Source organism: Mustela nigripes, chromosome 3 (genome assembly GCF_022355385.1).
Source record: "Mustela nigripes isolate SB6536 chromosome 3, MUSNIG.SB6536, whole genome shotgun sequence".
Taxonomy (NCBI): domain Eukaryota; kingdom Metazoa; phylum Chordata; class Mammalia; order Carnivora; family Mustelidae; genus Mustela; species Mustela nigripes.
This window is the reverse complement of record NC_081559.1, coordinates 683397-708075: the sequence shown is the minus strand read 5'-3', so window position 1 is coordinate 708075 and position 24679 is coordinate 683397. Positions and strand designations below refer to the sequence as shown.

The following is a 24679-nucleotide window of genomic DNA, read 5'->3' as shown; positions in this document are numbered from 1 at the left end:
AAGGTTGGTGTGATTACTAAAGAATAAAATCGCCAAATGACTGGGGCACAGCACTGCGGAAACAAGAGCTAGTGGGACTCCCACAAGGACAGCTTTGACTTCCGTGGCGGACGACCACCACCTGGTGGCACAATCCTCAATAACAAGTTGACCTCGGTGGCCTGGGCTTAATAGAGAAAATGTGCAATACAAGTTCGGCATGACGAAAAGTACTAGCAGGTGTATCAAAAGTCAGAACCAGAGGAATGATCAACGACAAAGAATCTTATATAAGTTACTGTTTATAAAAACTAGTTATCGTAAATATCTACAGCAACTCAGGAGTCGGTAAAGCCCCGCCGGGGTCCTACAGGTAGAGAATGACACTGCGGGCACCTGCCTGAGGTACTGTGTCTGTAAACATCGGAAGTCACGTTGATGTGGGAATCGGCGACCACCGTATTGTCTAAGGAGCGCTATAGGGATTTCCAAAGTCATTGTGTAGAGCCGTATCATTGAGAATACCAGATGACTATTATTCCTAGCTCATTTTTCAAAATTAAATATGTGACTTCTGAGATTCTGCAATCTGATTATAAGATCAGATATTTATAGAACTGATGATTTTTATCGGTCGCATAAAAACGTGTGTAGAGTGTAAAAACACCTCGTGCCCACACACTGATACTTGCCGGGGGTCTGCTCGCAGTAAAGTGCACTGTAGGGTCTTAGAGGCAAAGTCTTCTGGCTTCTCACAGCTCTTAACAAGTCACGATATCAGGGACCATGTTCTAAATCTTCAAGAAAGAGAATGTAAGCAGGATTTACAATTATTCGCAAGTGCACTACTACTCTGAAAAGGCTTTGGTTATATTTTATTTCAAACTGACAATTGTAACTTCAGTGATGAGTGGAAAGCACATATTGTTTCATTAATCACTTTTATATTTATATTCACGTATTTATCTACGGAAAGTATTTTTACCAACTCTCTAAAATGCTATTTTACATATAATGTGTATATAATTGCTATAATATATATATATGATGAATTTCTATAGAGAAAAGTAGTTGTGTATATAATTTTAAAAAATATTTCAGGGACATCCAAGAGCATTTAAGGACAATTATAATTCTGGAGTATCCACATTATTAGGTGCCAGAAACTTTCGATACGCCTGGAGAGATATTTTAAAGCCAATCATATTCTAATAAGTTCATCAGCATAAAATATTAGGCACATAATTGAAAAGAAATGAGGAAACATTGTATATGTCAATAAATGATTATTGACTCATTTTGGTAAGCTATTTACATGTATGTTATAGAGATTGACTGGCGTTAGGGATGCTATGTAATTGGTATAAAATTATTTTAAAATATCATAGAGATAAGACACAAATTTCATTTTTTTGTTTGTACCTAACCATATAGGAAGCTGAAAATGCACGAGTGCGCAGGGGCATAAAATTCAGCATTAGTTAAAGGTTTGACTAGTAATAATTAGCTAACCTGCTCATTAGCCAAACCTGCTAATTAGGCAATTCATGAAAACTGTGTTTGGTGCTGAAAATATCCGTGTCTTTAGTAGATGAAGATCTGTGTGTCATAATAAATCTCTGTTTTATGTTATTCTACCTGATCAAATTTGGGACCTGAAAATTTACTGTTTTATCATTTCTGTCAGCTCAATTTATTTCAACTGAAAAAATTGTCAGTTCAGTTATCCAAGAAATCAAAATTATAAATTATAAATCAAAGTTTATAAATTAAACTTTGATTTTTTTTTTAAGTTTAAAAGCTGGATGAGTGGTTGAGATAAAATTCACATGTTCATAAATAAATTACTGTGAAATGAATAATTATGAATAATAACAACTTATGTATAGAAAGCTATATTTTTAACCCTTCCAATATTTCAGGGCTTACTTATCATTTTATGACCCATATAGAAATTAACAAAAAATTCCAATTATTTTATCACAAAGAGCTCTAACACTACCGAAATGTGGCTCACACTTGACATTAACTCGATGTAGATCATTAAGGTAACAAAAGCTGGAGGGTAGTAGATATTTAATAAAATTATCTAATCTAACTTTTATGATATCTATATCTTCTCTTTCAAAAAATTCACACAAGTTTTAAAACTATAGGATATTCAAAATTGATTTCCTTCTAGGCGGTTATATATTCACAAACTCATTCTTTTATTTAATTCTTTTCAAATGTTTCATATATTTCTAAATGATGGCGTCCATTCATATTTTTTCGAAGTAAATTCATAGTGCATTAAACTCCTTTTGGAAGATGCCCAGACTTCATCAGTTTTATTTTAGCAGCTTACTGCTGCCCTCTAAAGGGCAAATTGGCTTAGGTCATTTTAAGGCTTCACTGTCCCTCAGAAGTGATCGTTGTGAATACTGAAAGTCTTAGAAAATATATTATAGACAATACTCAAGAAGTATAAATAATATTATTTTGTTTTTATTATTCTGATAGTACCAACCACAATTTTCAGTATCTATCTTACTGAGAGATTCGATAAGCAAATGCAACTTACTTAAAATTAGTCCAATATTAATATTATTAGACTCTATAAAACTTAAAATTTTAAGTTGAGTTTTCTGTATACACAAGTCCTTTCCCAAGATATGAAATTCCTCTGTGACTAAAATAAGTGGTTGGATATTGAGGGAAAAAAAATTCTAACTCGAGATAAAAAAAAATTGCCTCATTTTATTTTAAAATATAGACAGTATTAAGTCTTTTCAACATTGTTAAAAACTAACCATGGTAAGTAAAAGAAGGGACCATGATATGTATGTATTTATAATACTAATCACCAGCGTTTTCATAATTTGGGAACGGCTTAATACAGTGTGATAATACTATATACGTATGTGTATATATATACACGAACATGTGTATACTGCTGCTTTTAAAAAGTTGTTTGTATGTAAAAAATGACACAGTTGTGGATTAGGGAGAGCAAATCAAAGAGCTTCCCATTAATGTCTACCCCTAAAAACTGCTGAACTTAAAAAGATGTCTCTACTTACTTGCAATGTCAACACAGTGGTGACCTTACGATGACTACGCGTTTCCATGCTGGTTGACTGTGTACGTTTAAACCAAATTCCTAACACTAGTCTAGAAAATTATTCTACTCTTAAAGTTTAATTGTTGATAGAATATTTTTCATTTGGCATGTTTATAAATGTTATTTACCTTTTTGATAATTTTAAATAACCTGTCCTGGTTTCTTCAGCCTGTGTTGTTGTTTCTGTTGTGCTTTTTAAGAAAAATCAGGACAGATGGAAAAGGAAATAAAACACATTATCACTGTGTGGATGAAGGGTTCCATATCTTTTATTTTTACCTTGTAGATGTCGAGTTGCCGCCCCTGAAACTTCTGCATTCATTTTGTGCTTTGAAACCAGATAACGGCCCATGCAGAGCCATGATTAAGCAATTTTTTTTCAACATCCACACTCAGCAGTGTGAGGAGTTTATGTATGGAGGATGTGAAGGAAATCAGAATCGATTTGCAACTCTGGAGGACTGCGAAGAAAAATGTACAGAAGGTAGGTTTCTGGAGACACTTATCACCCAGGAGCCTCGAAGCCCCTTTAACTTTAAAAAAAGTTTAGGGTTATTGGATCTAATTACAGATTTGGTAATTTTAGGAAAAGAAGAACTATTTGAACATTCCAAGGAATTTTTTTTTCACATTTTTCGCATTCATGTTCAACTACTGCTTTTCATTTTCCATATCCATTATTACAAATTATATTAAGCCTCATTTGTCATCCTATATTTTTCTCCATAACAAAGAAAGAAGAAAAACCTTTAAGTTCACTGGTTTTATATCTGCAGTGAATTGGGTATAATTCTGCCTCCTGCGTAGCTGTGAGTTGTCAGGAAGGAAATCGTTAGTCACACTGACTTAGTCTTTCCCTTCATCGGCACAGGGACCCGATAGCTACCGCCTGTCAAAGCCGCTCTGAGCCTCTAAAATTCTAAACTACATCACAGAGTAGACATATATATATGTGTTTCATATACATATATGAAAATTAAGTCATTCTCTACCTAAAGAGAATGGAAGAGTGTGGAAAAGAAAATATGAACCTCACTGACCCATGTAGACTTTACGAAACCCAACTTTTCATAGTTTTACGATTCAAAGTATATCATATTATATTATTTTTCAAAGTATATCATATATTATATTTTTTTCAAAGTATATCGTATTACATTGCTGGTAAGCTTTATGGAACACTTTTATTTTGCTTTAATCTTACTAAAACATTTGCCCCTGAATTTTACAAACTATAATATGGTTTTATCTCATCTCACTGAGATAAATTCCAGATAATTGCTGGCCAAAATTTGGAATGCTTTTCCGTCTGTTTAGTTCTTCTGAATTGTGAGCTACTTACAGGATAGAGGAATCTGAATTGTCTTCATCTCTGCAGTGTGTCGCCCCAGTTTCCCCAGAGTGCGTTATCAGAGCTAGTTGAATTAAATGGCAGCACTATGGAGTGGGCGTCTTTAGTAACACGAGGTGTCTTGCTTTTTGCAAAACAGACAGTTCCGCATTCTCACTTGGATAATGCTTTCCCAAGCAGCTTTTACAAAATAGCCTTGGCTTCATGATGCTCCTGGCGTGTGGGAAAGTCTCACTGTGTTGAAAAGAGAGAACGTGTCCCGTGTGTGGCTCCATGAGGTTCTGGAGCCGAAGGAGCCGACAGCGAATACATTTCTTTGCCCTTGAGCACTTCTTCCTTCCTTCTCCTCCGTACAAGTGCGGGAACGTTACTAACACAGATTGAGCATTCGGGGCTCTTCTGTGGGGCCTCCGGTTTTGGTGATCGCCAGGCCATTTCCCATTCATTGGGCCTTGTTCTCATCCGTGTGGGGCCAAGCGTCCGGCCGTGCGGGGCTGACCGGCAGGTTCAGCACCTCGGCTAGAGGCCCATTCGCCTCATTCTTTCTGATGTTCGTCTTTCCCTTGAGCAGCCTGAACGTTTTCGTCTTTCCCGTAATGCATACCTGTTTCTTTTATTTCACCAACGTATAAAAGTTACCCTTTTCTTTAGAATTTGATCAAATAAAATTATTTGGCCTTTCAGTGACCACCTTGCCTACGGTCTTCTACAACGTCACTCCTACCTACCACATAGAGACGAGGCTCTGGCTTCCATCTCCTTACATCTTCCGAAGCCGCTCGCTGCTTGAGGGAGGGCTGTTTTGTGTAGTGAACCACTGTGAGGACGGAACTAGCAGATAGAGAAGGGGCTGCCAGGCTTTAGAAAACCACCTAAAGAGAAAATCCTATCTTCAGCTAAATGGAGTAGCTGAAACTGAACTTTCTCTCATAATATGAATGACTAGAAAAATTGGACAAAATATATGAAGCAACTGTTGGCAGGCTCAAAAGGGAGTGCGGGACGTGACCTCCGAGAGAAGGGAGGCACGTGAGGAGAGTCCAGGCCCCCAGCTTTCTGCATGAAGGCACTTCAGAACCACAGCTATGGGAGGGGAGCCCCAGTCCAGGATGGTGGTCTCCCTGGTAGAGAATATGGAGATGGGACATTAGGAGACTGAGGTTACTGGGTTTGGGGTCTAATAAGTGGGAGAGAATGGACATATGTAGAGAAAAAGCTAAAAAGTCAGAACAAGAGTCCCTTTGAGCTTGTCACTGAACAACAAAACTGCATTTGGCGAAAGTCCCTAAGTTTGAGGAAACAATGACAGGGATTTGTTAATGGAACAGGACTGAGAGAAAACCCGCTTATATATATGACAAATTTTAGGAGCTGGCAGATTATTTTAGAAATCTCATTGGATAAAAGGACAGTGTAAATATTTACACACACACACATACTGGCAGTGAACAAATAGAAAATTAGACAAAATTTAAAAAAATTCAATTTAAAATAATGGAACATAAAATTATTATTATTTTTTTAAAGATTTCACTTATTTATTTGACACAGATCATAAATAGGGAGAGAGGCAGGCGGGGGGTGGGAAGCAGGCTCCCCGCTGAGCAGAGAGCCTGATGTGGGACTCGATCCCAGGACCTGAGATCATGACCTGAGCCAGAGGCAAAGGCTTCACCCACTGAGCCACCCAGGTGCCCAGGAACATAAAATTCTTAATGATGGGTTTAAATTAAAAAGTGCAAAACATTCACAAAGAAATCTATAAAACATTATTAAAAAGCCATTGGTAATAAAGAAGACTTCAGTGAACACAGGTATAAAGCAATAGACTGAAAGGCTCTCTTTAGTTGAGATGTAAATTCTCCACAAATGGATCTGAAAATTTTGTCCTATGACAATCAAATTCTAGCACATTTTTGTTTCTATATTAATTAGTCAATTCTGAAACTGATACACAATACAAAGGACCTAGGATGGCTAAAATAATTCTGAATAAAAGAGCAAATTTGGAGGACTTTATCTGATTTCCATTTTCTAAAAAAGACTTTGTTTGTCTTCAAAAGGGAGGGACAGGGAGCAGAGAAAGCACCTCGAGCAGACTCTGCGCTTAGCTCAGAGCCAGTGTGGGCCTGGGCCTCACACCCTTGAGACAGTGACCTGAGCCCAGACCGAGAATCAGTCTGAGCCACTCAGGGCTCCCGACTTTATCTGATTTCAGCAGTTATAGCACAGCTGCCAAAATTGAGCAGAATCATGTGAGTATAAGGACAGACAGACATCAATGGAATAGAATAATCCAGAAAGAGACAACACTATCAGAGTTAACTGACTCTCAGTGAGGATGGACACATTATGTTATGAGTAGATTAACAGTTTAGTAAAAAGTAATAAATGGGATAAATGCTCATTTTGTTTTAATCCTGAATGTTGTTACTCTCTGAAGCTCGTTTCTTCCTGGGCACATTGAGGATGTGGTGATCACACAGACCGCAGTCACTAATGCTTTTATCCTAATATTTATATCACTTGTTCATGGGAAAGATCCTTTCAAGCAAATAATGTGACTGTAGGCTTGAAAGCACTTAAAAACATTAGAAAATAATGACATCAACATGCTGTCCCCTTATCTTGCCGTGCCTGTAAATGTCTCTACTGCTAAATTATACATTTTTTTTTTCATTATGCTCATAGTGGCTTAAATTTTGTGCACATGTAAAGCATGCTGCTTAGTTACTGTGATTAGGTATAAATATTATGGAAACAGACAGGGAAATCTCTCAAAAGTGGCCCTCTTTTTGCTGAGAACCTAATTATTTTATAGTTAACCAAGATCAGTGTGATTATTTTGAGAGATTTTTGGTTGTTTTTTATTTAATATGTGTTAATTATTTTTAATTAGTTAACATTCTGTTGACAGAATGTTATTAAGTATTTCATTATAGAAATTCATATCACTTTTTTTTTAAAGACAGAGAGAGAGTATGCCTGACCAAGCGGGAGAGGAAGGGCAGAGGGAGAGGGAGGGACAGTCCCAAGCAGGCTCTGTGCCCACCAGGAGCCCGACAAGGGGCTCCATCTCAGGAGCCTGAGATCGCGACCTTAGCCAGAATCAAGAGTTGGATGTTTAACTGCCTGAGCCACCCAGGCGCCCCCCAAACTCATGCACTGCTGTGAGTGTGTTTCCTAGGTAAAGGGAAGATGCCATAAGTACAGGAAACATAAAATCAAAATATGGTTTATATTTTATACTAAGGCTTGAAAGGTGAAGTTTGGCATTATTTGGGAAGACCAGTGAGAACTCTGTCTCGTAAACTGCATGTTTGAGAATAAAAGCAAGCCACGTATCTCAGAGAAGAGGGACCACGACGGTGTTTAGTCTGCTGTGTAAGCACAGCTCTCCTTCTGCACATAAAGTTGTTTTATTAATTTTTTCCAAATATGTATAATTTTTGGTGTATTTTCCCATCTAATAATAGAGACATGGAATTAAGGTTAATAATTTTTTTAAAAGAAAAGTTAAGTTTGTAAAATGGCTTCAAATACATGGCTTTTAAAATGATTATCTTTCGGGTTAGTTGCTTTCTTCCTATAGCCTAAACAATATTATCTTTGAGTGTTAATTTTGGAAAAATAGCTGTAATGTAGCATGGGTAATTAGAGAATTAGATGTAAAGATCAAATTATCAAATTCTCATTCAGTTTTCTAGCCAGCCAGCCTCTCCGTGTGGCTAAAAGTGTATTTAGTTTCACTGGACTTCATTGACTCAGGACCCAGGCATAAAGGCTTACACTGCCTGCTGTTTTACGGGCTGGACTGGTTGGGACTTGTGGCTTTTCGTGGGGGGTTTAGATGGGAATTTGCCCCACAGGGAATGAAAGAGCATGTTAATACTCCTCCTTTCTCTTTAACTTTATTATTTAACGTTTTGTTTGGAACCATGAAGACCTATTCAGTCATAATGAGAATCTTCTGACCGTACAGTCCTTTTCCCCATGGGCTTAGAATAGTTTCTAGGCTGACTTCAACAAATAAGGATCATTAAAAGTTAGTCTTAAGCTCTTACCCTTTGGCCCCCAATATAAGAGAAAAAGATGAAGAAAGAATAGGGGGTAAGTAAAATGACTAAAATGTGTTATGTAATTACCAATTAATTTGTTAGATATTAATTATATTATAATCATAATAAGATATTTAAAATGTGAATTCACATGTGTTATGCTCTAAATAAATCTAGGCAAAGATAATTTGGATAATTTTCTGTAAAACTTACCTATTTCTTCAGACTGGCATAATATTAATTAAATAAAGCTGGTTGGCATAAATACCAATTAAATAGGGTATCCATGTTATTTTCAGAATCCTCAAAGATAATCACTGGTATCACAAATATATTTAAATTCCAGCATGGCAAAACAAATATTTGAGTTAGTTCACATGATGCCAGCTAAATTAATCCAACTTGGAATGGAATCAGAAAACAAACGAGTTATCTCTTTTAATATTGCATGAACACTGAAATCAAGCATTTCTCTGTTCCTATCCAATGGCTACTGTCAGTAGGCAAAACAGTAAAAATGATTATTTAGCACTCTAGTCTGATATAATATTTATCTGTATATATTCATTCTTTGCCCTCATAAATTAAAACTAACAAGTTAATTGTGCATTAAAATTTTTCAATATAAGCTAATTATGACAATTCACGATCTAATGGAAACATATTTACAGTTGGTTATTTACAATGAGAAAGACCCTGAGGTTTCCTTGATATCTAAAATACTGTATATATATATAGGTTTTTTTTTAAAGACTATTTAATAAAGCATAGGAAAATTTTAAAAAGAGGCTTATTACCTTCTCTTTCAAAGATGTTTTATTCTGGAAAGAATAATCTGTTGGTTTTTTAAAAAAAAAGATTTTATTTATTTATTTGACAGAGATCACAAGTAGGCAGAGAGGCAGGCAGAGAGAGAGTAGGGGAAGCAGGCTCCCAGCTGAGCAGAGAGCCCGATGCGGGGCTCGATCCCAGGACCCCGAGATCATGACCTGAGCTGAAGGAAGAGGCTTTAACCCACTGAGCCCCCCAGGCGCCCCCTAACTATTGATTTTTGGCTGAAAGGGAATATAAACCAACTTATTCCCCCAACCCCTATCTCTCTGGCTATACAACTAATTATAAACTGCCTTGACCAAAGCTTTTCTCTGCAAAACAAACGATTGTACAACAAACATCACTCAGCTTTCCTAACGTCCACTTGAGCAAATTAAAACTTCACAAATTGTGCTGATTTGCATTTCATTACTCTTCATTTAAATTAGAACATAGAATCTATACTTGAATACAGTGGGTTAAAGACAAGCGGCGTTCTAGTCTTGAGTGAAGTAATTCCATTAATTCTTTGCAGTTAAACTGAAAAATATGTCACAGATATTTTTTGCTTCATTTCTCTTCTGTACTTAGAAATCTTAATAAAATTTGTGATTGGGTTGAAGCAATGCAGCGGGAAAGGAATCAGGAAAGGAGACGATTCTGGTTTCTTCTCCCCCCACTGCTACTTCTCGGTAGAAATGATCTGTTCTGATATGCAAAGTGCGCTGCTGGAATTCATAGTTCACATTACCTTAATGATTTTCAGTCATTTCTTTTGAATAGCAGTTGTAGTTCACCAGGAATTCTTACTTTTGTCAGTGTGTTAGAAACTTTCGACCCTGGTTTTAAGACATTATTATGTTAAAATGTAGAGAGCCTCATATTTATTTAAAAAATTATTTAATCTTTAGAGAAAATAAGAAATTTAAGCTACTTGTTGACGTTTTGTGTGAGAATAATTTTAATGGCAATAAATACATCATCCTAGTTTGTTAAATTGGAATTTATATATAATTTATTTATATATATTGTTGTAACTGATGCACTTACTGTTTTTTCTTGCAGTTTATCCAAAGACTAGGACAGAGATAAAATTGGACAAAGGTAAACATTCATTTATATGCTAATTAGCATTTATGTAAGACACTTAGAAATTGGATTCTTAGCATTTCTTGATATGGAGTTCATCATAAATCCATATGATCTTTGAAATTGTGTTTTATTTTGTATCGATATAATGAAGCACTTAAGATAGTGTACATGGTATTTGGTAGGGAAGTCTTGGAGCACTGACACAGCATGGTATTTAGCATTAGATCGGCCAAATCCCACAGCCGTGCACATGGTATTTTACCATCTCCTGAGCAGTAACTTAGATGCTGCTGACCTCACTTTAGTTCTCAGATCCTAGTCCCTTGATAATCTCAGCACTGTGCGTCTTCCACGAGTTACACGCAGCAGTTCCCCGAGCGGGTCTGTGTCTCCGAGCCGTGCCACTCCTTACACAGCAGTGACCGCAGACGCGTGGCAGGAGTGGTTGCTCTCACCAACATTATGCACCGTGTGTGCACACTTTTATCTTGTGATTTAAATTAATTGGTTTTAAATTTAGATTTATACTAAATAATTTTCTGATTAATGCTTTATATTAGCACATGAAAAAGTATAAAATAACTTTCTATAAATATTGTATTAATCTTTACAGAAATGTTCCATGTCCCAATTAAATGAAATTGGTTATCTGCGGTATCAAAGAATGCAGGATATTTCCAAGTAGCGGGTTTCATCCACCAAGTAAAAGATGATATCTTCATGAAAAGAAATCCCAACATTTAAATGTTGGGGTATTTTTTTTTTTAATGTGAAATTAAGAAAAAAATGTATGCAGATAAAACTAATTATAAAATTATGCTATTTAATGTATATGTAATGATTTGGAATTCAATCATTCTTTTTCTTCTACTAATTCAATTAATTTATATTTTTCCAAAAATGCAGTATTTTATTTTTACCAAAGTTATGGGCTCCACACAGTCAAAAATTGGCAGCACATAAAACATAACCGTATACATTACAAAGCACAGTATAAATTAGTAGGTATGAGGAAGACCTCTATGGTAGATGAAGGGGCGCACCTCTGCCACCAACTAGAAGAATCACTTCTGCCATTGGAACTCCTACTTCCCTGACTATAAAATGAGCACATTAAGGAAATAGAGCCCTTTTACCTTTAACAAGTTCTAAATCAGCATTTTTAGGAGCTTTGTCAGATTGGCATTAACTTGATTAAGATAAAAAATATAACATTTCCTTAGACACAAGGTAAGAATGCTCTCCGTTCTGTGTAGGTGTATGGATTTCTTAAGCATCCTAGAATAGCGGTGATATTTAGGAGCACACCGAGGTGTCCTCAATTTTGTTCATGACCTGCTCGGTTCGTTACATTGGTTTGCTCAGCGAGATCACCACGCCTCCAGAATCCCCACTCAGGGGTTCGACTTCAGCATTTGTAGGAGATGCCACAGAAGCAGGAGAGCCCAGGATGGGAGACTGCTGTGTCAGAGCAAGAGAAAGATGGAGGGGCGACTTGAATGAACACATTCATCAAGAGTCAGGGAGGTGGGCTGGGAAGTCGCTGGGCTTAGCAGGTGGTCACAGGGCCGTCAGGGAGACGTGTAGATAGTGTCCCAGTTAGGAGCTCCTCTTCTCTCATTATTCACTGGGGTTCTATACGGATATGAGAGAACAAAGACCTCGAGTGACCTCTAAGCATACCCACTTCAGGCTATCTTCATGATAGACTTCTCAGTGTCAACACGGGGACAGTTACAGGACAGCCTCTTCGAAATAGTTTGGTTTAGGACAGTTGTCAAGTGTGCAGCCTCAAACAGAACTTAATAGTAAAACTTAATGTGGCCAGTGGAAGTTTGTTTCTCTCTAAAAATCTGTATTCTGTGCTTTAACTGAGACTCAGCCTAGAGTAAGGATTGTGTTTCAGATTTAGTACGAGTGCTACTTTACCTGGGAAATATGGGGCATGAATTTCCTGATTTGTAACCTATTTCAAACGGTAGGCCCAAGTAGAATTATTTTACAAGTGTACAATTTCAAGTTCGTCTTAAAATAAATTTTTGTCCTTAGAATGGGGCCTCATAAATAATAGCAACTTCCAATTTCTTAATTATACTTCTCAGCATAATTTCCTATTGTTTTGTATTCTTTATACGCAATGTATTTTACCTACTCTTTTTTGTTAAACATAGAATTCTTATATTCTCTGTTAGGATGATTTAAAATTTCCTACAAAGTACATACTAAGGCCAAAACAAATAAAAATGATAGCAACTGAATGTATCTTTTCCTCAATCTCTTGTAAAAAAAAGTATTACAAAAATTTAAAGAATTCGTTTTTTTCCTTGTCCCATAAATTACACTTAACCACAAATGGCCAATATGGTGATTAATAGTAACATTCACCTTGAGGAACAAGAGGCAATAAACAATAAACAAAGTAACTTTCACACTGGCAATTTGAGACGTTATAGAAGATAGATATTTTATACTACATGAAAATAGGATGTTTATTTAATAAAACAACTCTCCTAGGAGATCAGCCTTCCTGAAGTTTTGCAATTACTGCAGAAATCACTATTAAATATACACTTTTTATAGTAAAACCCTCCTGAGTGTTGCTTCCTTGAGATAGAACAAGTTGCTTTAAAATGTAAAAGGACACAACAGTTCGTTTTTGCCACTCGGATAATATAGTTGCAGGGAAAAGTGGGAGAGAGGGGGTCCTCGCCCAACTCAAGCTCCGTATATCTTGCCATCACCATTTTGAAAATAAGTTTAATTCTCCTCTTTACAGAGTGTGCATGTAGACAAGGCTTGTAATGTAGATCACAGTGGCACAGCTTCTGTGACAGCTGTGTTTAATCTGGTTTGGACCACTATCAAAGAATGGGCACTAGAGTTTTTTCAAAAGCCTCTCCAATCCCTGAACATGTATTTCCTTTCTGCCTTTGCTCTGTTGGAGTCACTCCAATGCTGGAAAGAAGATAAACAGGAGACACAGAGGCAGAGGATGTCATGCCTCACCTAAAACAGACTCTGGCTTAAGAATTCAGGAACTTCTAAGAATAGCCATGAAAGCTTCCATAAGCCTCAAAGCTCCTGCTCCAATATTTTTTAAAAATTGAAACCATTGTAATGAAGCAACGCATTACACTTCTTTCCCTAATGAGAATCTACACCTGAAAAATATGAAATATTCCTAGATCTTTCCTAAATGTCAATGCATGTAGGCCTAAATAAAAAAATTGAACCAAAATTTTGCCATGATAATATGTAATATTATGAATTTTTGAATATTTCTTCCAAACCAAGGGTAAAATAACAATATCTTTTACTCTTTTAACTCATGAAATAGTTGATAGTTGGTGCCCTATTAATTTATGTTGAGAAATTTAGAACTTGAAATTCCAGTAGCAACAATGTGTGCAATAGATACATCTTCCTCATTCTAAAGGTCCCAGTAGATGTAGTGGACAATTTTACTATTGTGCGGCTGTGGATAAAGTTTCGTTTTACCTTGTACCTTTAACTGTTCATGCTTACTCTTTAAATAACTTCAACTTAGTTCTTTTGTACATTCACCCAGCATAATTCAATTATTCACAAAAAAGCATATTGCTTTCTGACATTTTGGTAATTTCCAGATAAGCCAGATTACTGCTTTTTGGATGAAGATAGTGGACTCTGTCGAGGTTATCTAACTAGGTATTTTTATAACAATGAGACAAAGAAATGTGAAGAATTCAAGTATGGTGGTTGCCTTGGCAATCAGAACAACTTCATGACCCTGGAACAATGCAAGAGAGCCTGCGAGGACTTAGGTAAGTCGCCCCCGTCTCATTTTACTTCATTTACAGGCATTCTTTCAAGAATGACGGGTCTTAAAGGATGTGCAAGCTTACCTAGACTTTCACTTCAGCCGCGCAGATGAAGATACATGACCACCCACGAAATCTGATAAAAAAGTTAGTCACTGTGTTAACTTAATAAAAAGGAACAGAAAAGTAAGAAATGTATAGAGGAACTTATTTCCATAGATTTATTTTAGGTTACATTATTTACTTTTCTTTCCTGAGACTGATTGTAGTACAACATAAGCATAAGACTAGGACTGCTGAAATCCCTTAGATTTATAATAGTTTGAAGACAAGTCGTTCTTTGGGACCTACCTCCTAAAATCAATCCGCTTTACCTGAGCTTGAAATTTATTAAAGGATTGGCTTAGACTTTGACTGTTAACTCTTTTAAACCAAGAACTACAAAGTTACTCACAGAAATATGATCTTATTAAATGATACGGATAAATAGGAAAATTTATTGTTTACTAATTTAACATAGCAATGTGCATAAAATTTCTAGAAGTCCACTCTTTTTTTTTTTTTTAAGATTTATTTATTTATTTGAGTGAGAGTGTGCGTGCGCGCCCCTGTGCACATGACCTGGTGGGGGGACAGAGGGAGAGAACCTTGAAGCGGACTCCCCACCGAGCACAGAACCCAACGGGGCTCCCCTTCAAGACTCATGAGATCTGACCTAAACCGACACCAAGAGTCTCGGCGGACTAAGGCGCCGGTGTCTGTAGAGGTCGACTCTCCCTCCTCCTCCTGCCTCTCCTCTTCCTCCTCCCACTCCTCCCTTTGTTTCTCCTTCTCCTTCTTCTTCTTCTTCTTTTTTTTTTTTTTTTAAGATTTAATTTATTTAACAAGAAACAGCACAAGCAGGGGGAGCAGGAGAAGGGAAGCAGGCTCCCCACTGAGCAGGGAGCCCAAAACAGGGCTTGACCCCAGGACCCTGGGATCATGACTGAGCCACCCAGGTGCCCTGATGTCTCCTCTTCTTAACACACCTGCTGAGCCTTGCTCTGTGTGTGTAATCATGGACTTGCAACAATGTTGCATTTTCATGGTGTGTTTTTCGCAGGGCAAGTTCTTCAGTTGGAACAATCCCTGCATAATACAGTCATATCTGACTCCACAGATAACACACTGCCCATTAATTCTGGAGGCAGCATGACGCCGCTCGATTTGACGAATAACGTAACCCCGGTTGATTCTGTGAATGACTCCGTCGCTCCCCAGCCTACCGAGGCTCCCAGCTTTTTGGGTAAGAATTCCTTTTTTTTAATTGCTCCCCCCAAAATATTATGGTAACAATAGAAGTAGAATGTATATTAGAAGTTTGTTTTTGTTTTTGTTTTTTTAAATATGCTCTTGTTATAATAGGTGTGTTGAGATACTGAAATTCAAAATGTTTGTCTTCGATCCTGAAAGGGGGATCATTTTCCTCTCTTTTACAGTATGCTTTGAGGGAGGCTTTTGATTATATATCACATGAAAGCTTTCCTATGATGTTTAACTCTGCCAAATTTATCTTATAAAATAATGTTGAGAACTCTCAGCATCAACGTCTGGTGATAAATGATTATGAAGGCCGTGTTGTGTCAGAGGCAGCGCGGGGCTCTTTGAGCCTGGCGCTGGGCAAGGTCTCAGGTGTCCAGTCACAGGACACATTAGGAATTTGTTGAATAACCATCACCAAAGGTTATGTCACTCTGAAGGGAATTGTCCTTTGGATTTCTACAAGATTCTTTTCTGGGCTATCCCCTATCAATGTATTTTTCAAATTTAAGTAGACATAGAGGAAATATGCCCGCAATAAATGCAGAGCAGGAAAATAGTAAAAAATATTGGAATACAGAACTGGAAACCACAAATATGTAGGCAGTTAAAAATAACCAAGAGAGCTTGAGGTTAACAGGATAATTATAAGGTCCCACCTAAATTTTAAAAAATCACATGTGCTCTTTCACACACTGGAGATTTTGCTTCGACGCAGTCCGCGAGCAAGTTTTAAATGTCAAGTTGAGGAGAGTTGAGAGAGTTCTGTAGCTCGTACAGCTGTGGCCCTCGGGTAAGAGAGACAGAGTGTGCAGCAGGGTTCCCACGGCAGGTGTGTCAGAATCGGTGGGGACAGTCTCCAGCGTCCCCCATTACAACCAGCACATCAGCAGGCAGGGGGGGAGTGGCTGTGCCGGACAGATGGAGAGGAGTGGTGGCTGCGCCCTGTCCCTGCCCCTGCCCCTGTCCCTGTCCCTGTCGCGAGGGAGGGATGTAAATGCTACGCTCGGTGCCACAGGGACCATGTCACGTCTGTGGGCTTTGCTTCTGCCCCGAATGGCAGCCCTGAGAGGCCCCAGGGAGAACTGGAAGGGTGTGTGCAGGAGCACCGGGCGGTGTGAGTGGGAGAGGCCGAGAGGGAACTCGCACCTGTTCTCCGCGCGTGGCGCTGCCCTGCAAGGGAACATCAGGTGTCCATCCTCGCCCCTGTCCGTGCAGTGCAGACCCTCCTGCCCACGTCCCTGCCCTTCCGTGCTGCCTCAACTCAGCCTCAGAAGCAGGATTAGTTTGTGAAATCTGGAGTATAAGGTTTCTTTGGTAAAGTGTTTTTTTTAATGTGAGGTCTTAAGAAATCAGTGGGTTCCATAGGAATTAAATTCCCAAAATTGCAGGCATTCAAGCCGTGTCCAGCAGCCTATGAGGTGTCCTAAGGGCCCTGCAGAACTTCAGAGGCAGTTTGAAAACTGTGTGTTCAAAGGCCTTCGGGGCCTCAGATGAGAGTCTGTAACCAGGGCAGTGAGTCCGATGCCTGATGAGTTACGTCTAGTTTTCAAACGCTACTTTGTTTGTAATAATGATAATAGTAAATATCTTGGTAATTCTGATTTATTATCTGTGAAATTAAGTAATTTCATTGCATTGTTTCTTTGTGTCCTTCCAGCCCTGTGTCTTTCAGTGACATTTTTTTTATCCGGCTAAGTGTGCCATGTTGAAAAGTGCGCTAAACCTTACTGTGTGAAAGATGGGAAAGTTTAGAGTAACAAACTTAATGCATTTAAAGAGACATGTGATACGATATGTCTACTAATAAAATCATGCATGAAATCAGTTTTCAATATGTTTCAATATTTTTTGTTTGGAATGCTTCACTAATTCAAATAGAGGTCTGTATTGATTTATCATAATGAATCAGTTATGAGATGGAATAAGTTATGAGAAAGTTTTGCCTTAAACTTTTATCAAGTATAAAAATCATGATTTTGGCATGCACATGGCCAAAATAGAAAGGAGGAGACAAAATAAGTGTGAGATGATAAATCAGTTTTAAATACTGTCTGATAAATATCCTAGGTTTTTATGTAGTTGTACAATGAAAAGTGTAAAAAAAAAAAAACCCAAATTAATGGTTATAACAGAAAATTACTAAGGAAACAGTAAAAATTCACAACATGAATTTAAAAGAAAATAAGATTAAGAGGATTTTTATTTAAAACAACAGACATTTAATTCTTTCATAGTAAGTGCATTTAAAATTAGGGAAACCTTTCTCCTTTCTTTGTCTAGAGAATTATTTCATTTTCTATTACATGTAAATGCCTCAAGGCTTCAATTCCTCTATTCAATTCCTCTAGCCAATCTGACTCCTTTTCTTTCTCTTCTAGAGTATTCATTTCTCATTCTTTTGTTTTGTAACATTCCTGAGCTAAAGCATGAAACAATATTGCAATAGCGACTAGAAGCAGTTTGAGGCTAACGGGAAAGGGGACAATGCAGCAGTTTGAGGCTAACGGGAAAGGGGACAATGCAGCTGTGCCCTCAGGCTTCCTAAGATCCACTCAATTCCGTGTCCCTCCCGTCCGAGGTGGGGAAGGTGGAAATGCAGCTGTTGCTCTTCACCAAGACCCAGAAGAGCCCTCCTCCACCTCATCCAAGGTCAGAGGGAAGGTGTGCCCCCACTTTGCCTGTACGCAGACTAGCCCTTTCCTACTCCACCAAAGGCTTTTGCTGAGGTCTATGAAGACACTGTTGATATTCCAGCTCAAAAATAATTACATCTGTCAGTGCTTGCGATTATATTAGCATAATTTAAGAAATATGTTTTAAGAAATATGTTTCTATGTTTCTGTAAAACCTTGTTGTTCAAGGTTTTGGCAAATGTATAAGGTTCTCCGTATTACTTTCTTTTGAAAAGACGTAAGTTGTTTTAATTGTGATTCCATGTGTAGGAATAATAACATACCCCACAACAAAAATAGGATAGCATTCATTTAAAATTCTTTCCATTAAATAGCAATCCTTAGGCAGAGTATTTGAATATTCCAAAAATGTAGCTAGACTGTGCTATCGTTATGAAGGAGAACATTTGTAAACATAATTTTAATGTTTCTCTTCACGATGATAGTAGGAAAACCTTTTAAAAGTTTTAGAAAACCTTTTAAAGTTTATCCTTAACTACCAGGAAACATCAACTAAAGTTGATGTTTATCCTTAACTACCAGGAAATTGCATGTAAGCTTGAGAATGTTTTTCCCAGTGAGCCTCCTTGACTGGAGATATTGGAATGCCAAGCCCAACTGAGCTTTAATTTTCTCCTTTTATTTCCAGATTGTGTTATTGGTAGGCTATATAGGGGATCTCAAAGATTGAGTCTCGCTGTTCCTTAAGGAGATTTTTAAACATCTTTTGTAAACTCATCCTTATGTGCAAGTATTTGAGTTTGGATGGGCTGAAGTAATGAGTATATCAACGTAGGTAAAACAAATGCTTGTTCTCACCATGTGTGTGAGAGAAACCCGTGTAAAGCCCCCCTCTAAACATGTGTACGTCTGTACTTCATCTTCAGAACAAAAAACTACCACAGTTAGTTTTCTTGACTCTTCCTTTGGGACTAGCACAATAGTCCAGTAGGTCGAAGACTCTGAGCCTGAAGAGTTGGGCTCAAATCCCCATTCTTCCACTTGTTGCTGTGCAACCTTGAGTTACGTCTTAGCCTCTCCAAACCTGAGTTTCCCACTCTCCAGTGAGGATGGCAGTAATGCAGTTCTCTCTTTCTAAGTTTTGCTGTGAGGTGAAATCAGCCCATATACAAGGTACACTAAGCACAGAGCGGTACCCACTCCACGCCACGTAAGTGTCCCTCACTGCTATTACCTGGGGACCCAGAGCAACACCCGCAACGTCCTTGGACTTCATTTCTCACCTGCAAAGCAACGGTCTCTAAGTTCCTCTTCGCAGAAGTTGGTATTTCAGACACTCGTAAGATCTCTACTTCCTCAGCTAAGCGGATCGGTCCACATAAGGTCACAAAACCACAATTAACCTTCAGAAGAGAAAGGACAAGAGACCTAAATTCATACAGAGATGGAAACTTACACAGTTCAGATATGTTTAGTGGAAACAAGTTGAGATTATTGTCATACAGAAGTATGACGGGGCTTTGAAGCCAAAAGAACTTTGTGTGGCTTTTCTTTGTCTTCTGAAAACTTGCAGCTTTCCAAACTTTCAGAGTTCTGCCCCCATTTCTGGCTGTTTCAGTTTGAGCACTTGTCTCCTCTGATCACCCTCTCCTTCTAGTCCGTCCTTCTGTTGTTTTTCTAATGAAATGTTCACTCCTGTCTTCTCCGTTTTCAGTCTACCTGTTTTGTTTGTTCAGAATGTCAGTCTTGTGGGTTTCGATGGTCTCCATCTGATGTCATCAAATAGGGACACTGATGAAAATGAAAGGGAATGCCAAAAAAAAAAAAAAAAGATCTATTTGGAATAAATATATATATTGACAGAAAACTAGGTCTGTCATTTTGGTGGATAGATAAAATAGATTTATTTTTAAAGTATTTCTATTTTCAAAAAATCACATATGTGTTGGGATATGATCTACCAAAAAAAAAAAAAAAAAAAAAAAAAAACCTGAGCTTGGACCAATACTGGCTCAGGCAACCCAGATGTCATCAACCTCAGACAGGTACCAAGGAGATCAGATATACCATATATATTAATACGTACTCATATATCACACGTGTTCAATACGACATTTCCTATAGGTTTGCATATAGACACATGCACATGTATGTATATGTGCACAGTACATGCGTACACATGCCTATGTCCACGGAGGGACAGAAAAGACAGAGAACAAGGGGTCATGCAGCGTTCCTGACATCGCTGTTCTACTCGCACTCATCCATTATGTTGGGGTCAGAGTATCTTAGTCGAGCAAGTTCACATTTCTTTTCCATTAGAGGAAAATAAATTAAAACCTTTACAGATAGACTCTTTCTGTGGTAATTTAGCCTCATTCCCTTGTCTTAGATTTTTCTGCATTATCTGCTACCCCTCTAACTGTCCCAGATTTTTTTTTTAAAGATTTTATTTATTTATTTGACAGACAGAGATCACGAGCAGGCAGAGAGGCAGGCAGAGAGAGACAGGAGGAAGCGGACTCCCCGCTGAGCAGAGAGCCCGATGCGGGGCTCGATCCCAGGACCCTGAGATCATGACCTGAGCCGAAGGCAGAGGCTTAACCCACTGAGCCACCCAGGCACCCTGTCCCAGATTTTTGTCTCACTAAATACAAAGTATTTTTGTCCCTTCTGAACGGACACTGTCATTAAGTAGAACTCATTTACTCTGTTATTAGTAAACACGAGTTATCCATTCTTAGGGCTCCTGATGTTTTGTTCGGCTTCTCCTTACTGAAAGCCACGGCCCTCTGCATGGAGCCTGCGTTCTGCCCCCGAGGAAGCCTTCGTCCCTCCTTTTCTCCTGGCCTCCTGTGCTGGTTCCCCTCATGCTTCTGTGACTGGATGTTGTCTTAGCTCGCCTCATTGGCTACATTACACGTCTTTTGAGGGAAGAGACCATTTGTTATACGCTTTGCAGATCTTCCCTCCTTAGTATTCAGGTCAGTGTTACACTAGGACAGGAGGCTCACGATTTTTATCTGTGACTTGTGACCCCCAGTTACAGAACAGACAGTGGTGGGAAGCACGTCTTTCCGCCCACCTTCTGTGTCCATGCGTCCATGTCCGTTTGAGGAGAAGTCAGAATTTTGTGCACATTTTAATATTTCTGCTTTATATCGTATATGTGATGCCTTTGATAACATGCCATTAATAAAGTTTTAATATTTATGTGAACATAGTAATACAGTCCTCTCAATAGAGCTCATTGGTAAATATCTATCAAAGAAAAGCTAATGTTCTCAACTGTTCATACTAATTCTGGGCTCTTTTTTTGTTTAAAGGAATTATTTGTTTATTTTTCTGCGATTTTTAAATTTAAAGGCAATGTAGTTAACATATAGCATATTATTAATTTCAGGGGTTAATTTTGTGATTCATCAGTTGCATGTGATTCTGGGCTTTTTGAATGGACCTGACCCGTTGATTAAAAAAGTGATTCGGGGCACCTGGGTGCTCAGTCGGTTAAGCATCCGACTCCCGATCGCGGCTCAGGTCGTGACCTCAGAGTCCTGCACTCAGCGGGCTCTGCTTAAGACTCCATCTCCTTTCCACCTGCCCCTCCCCCACGCTGGCTTCCTCTCCCTAAAATAAATCTTTTTTAAAAAGTGATTTCTTTTCCTGGTTCTCATGGTGTCTTTACTTCTCTGCGTCAACTCGTCGTAGCTGCTTTGGGACTACATCAGCTATAGGTTTCGAAAAAAAAACAAAGTCTTGTGATAGACTTCAAAACCCAGCCAGTCAGCCTCCCACCTGGTCTCTGACAGAAAAAAAAAAAATCACCTAAATATTGGACCTAGTCCGTATTTCTTCCGGCAGCCACGAAGTCAAGGGAAAATGATTGTGTATCATTTTGCAAGCCACTTGGGTACCTGAGGTGCTCTCGCTCCTGCCTGTACTCAAGGTATAACCTACAGGCCAGATTCCACATACATGTGGGAAAAATGGAGAGAAAAGAAAACATAAACATAAAACAGACGTAGATACACATGCATATACATACACATGTATCTTTTAAAAAAGTTCTGGTTATCATTGGCCTTTTGGAAGAGATGTTATAGAAACTGACTGAAGGAAAGTAAAATGAAAGCCGTCGCTGAAACAGTTACTTTATAGATTTTCGAGAAAACAGTCACCTGTTGTGTCTCTGACAGCCACCAGAAGTGTCTGCAAAGAAAATACCCCTTCGTCCAGCTCCGCAGTTCGCTGCTGGCCTGTCAACAATTCTGAAAATCCCCTTCATCAAAAACTCACTTCAACGTCCTCCCAAAGCACCCTCTTTCTCCTGTGCTTCCCTCATGGAAATACGCCTGCTTGGTGACACTGGTGCCTCACACGGGTACTGGCAAGCTGGCTTTCTAAAATAGGTCCCTTGTGGAGACGACCCGTTAGAGCCGTAAGACCATCTACTTCCTGGCAGCAGAGCCGGTGAGAAACAAACCCATAGCACCTTCCCTCTGCCAGCACTGCTGCCAGCCGGACACAGTCACCCTGGGTGACCACTGGCCGCTTTGGCTAATCCTTTTCTTCCTGGGCCGTCTCTGCTTTCAACAAGGATACGCTCTCTTGCCCAGGTCATGGGAGTCCTCCAGAGCAGTGTTCCTGAACTTTCCTTAAAAGGAAAAAACAGACTCTAATTGATGAATTAAATTTTTTTGTATGACACTAATCATATATGGGCGAGTAAAATACTGTGTCTCATTAAGCATCTGACCATTATAAACTGTCGGTCAAAACTCGCAAATGAACACAAGCTGCAAACTAACGAATTAACAAGTTTAACTGGACGGTACTTTCTAATTGAGATAAGGTGACCTACAGCACTGTTCGCTCACAGTGACCTGACATTCATATTTGTCATAGCGACCACCTGCCCCCACGCAGAGTCACTCCAGTACCCCTCATCCTCCCCGTGCTGTGCATGCACGACCCACCATAGGACGGAGACTTCCCGCGGCTCGAGTGCGCCCACACTTGTGGACTCCTCCGTCCCCATGCCCTCCCAGAGCCATAAGTTTGTTCTCTGTATTTGTGTTTTGTTTTGTTTTGTTTTTAGATTCCAATATAGTGAAATCATATGCAATTTGACTTTTCAGACTTATTTGGCATAGTACCCTCTAGGTTCAAGCATGGTCTCACCGATGGCAACAGCTCATTCCTTTTGTGGCTGAGCGATATTCTGTGGGGTGTACGTGTGTGCTGTCCGTTTGTCCACCGAAGGACGTCTGTGCCGCTGCATAGCTCGCTGCCCTCAGTAACACTGCCATGAATGCAGGGCACACGTATCTTTTCTTTAAATTAGTGTGTTTGCTTTCTTTGAATACTCAGCAGCAGAATTATTGGATCATATGGTAGTTCTATTCTTAATTTTTTGAGGAGCCTTCATAATTTTTTCCGAAGTGCCTGCATCAATACACACTCCCATTGGGAGCACTTGCGGGTTCCTTTTCCACCACATTCTTGCCAACACTTGTTGTTTCTTGTCTCCCGATACTCGCTATTCTGACAGGTGTAAGGTGGTATCACTGTGGCTGTGATTTGCATTTCCCTGAGGACTAGTAACGTTGAGCCTCTTTTCATGTATTTGTTCGACATCTGTAGGTCTTCTTAGGAAAAATGTCTATCAGGTTATCTCATTTTTAAATGGAATTGCTAATTGGGTGTTGAACTGTACAAGTTCTTTACACATTTTGGATAGTCCCACTTTTCAGATGCCTCATTTGCACATGGAATCTCCCATCCCACAGGATGCCTCTCCGTCTTGCTAGTTGTCTTGTTCACTGTTCAGAAGCTTTTTAGTTTGATGTAATCCCACTTGTTTATTTTTGCTTTCGTTGCTTTTGCCTGAGGAGACAGACTCCTACATATTGCTAAGACCAATGCCCAAGAATTCACAGCCTGTTTTCTTTCAGGAATTTATGGTTCCAGGTCTTACATTGAGATTAACCCATTTTGAGTTTTAGATATGGTGAAGAAAGGGTCCAGTTTTATTATTTTGCATGAGCTGACCAGTTGCCCCAAAACCATTTATTGCAAAAACAGTCTTTTCCCCATTGTATGTCCTTCCCTCCTTTGTCGTTGACAAACTGACCAGATACGTTTGGGTTTATCACTGGGCTCTTTCGTTCCGTGGACCTGTGTGGCACAGCCCTATTATCACAGGAATTTGGTATTGACTGCTCCAGAGCAGGTTAGGAATGAGGAACGGGTTAGAAAAGCCTGTGCTACTCTATATTGTAATTCTCTGACTGCCCTACTTCTATTTGAATAATGACCAATCTGTGCAGGAGAGAGTTTAAAAAGCACTTTTATAAAACATATCAATTAGGAAAATCTGACCTCTATCTTTTCTTGAGACACGGCGGGACGTGGTTTCTAGTCTTCTCACTTCTTCCCGCTATTAAAAGGAGAGCCGGCTGGCCAGTGCACATGGGCTCACAGGGCGCACAAACACCGGGAACTTCGGTCTCTTTGCAGAATCGGTCCAGGTTACTATGCAAATGCAG

General features: G+C 38.9%; 1 protein-coding gene across 5 annotated transcripts in view; it reads left to right on the top strand.

The window, feature by feature from the left end:
- TFPI (tissue factor pathway inhibitor) overlaps nt 1-24679 on the top strand; it is a 65065-nt gene that overhangs the window by 29412 nt on the left and 10974 nt on the right. For 3 of the 5 annotated variants that reach the window (XM_059393005.1, XM_059393006.1, XM_059393008.1), the window contains exons 4-7: nt 3369-3566; nt 10370-10408; nt 14023-14199; nt 15299-15481. In XM_059393005.1, coding sequence (XP_059248988.1) covers nt 3369-3566; nt 10370-10408; nt 14023-14199; nt 15299-15481 — 597 coding nt within the window. Of the gene's footprint in view, nt 1-3368; nt 3567-10369; nt 10409-14022; nt 14200-15298; nt 15482-17155; nt 17323-24679 lie in introns of those variants that run through there. The other 2 variants (XM_059393009.1, XM_059393007.1) reach the window with 2 other exon arrangements.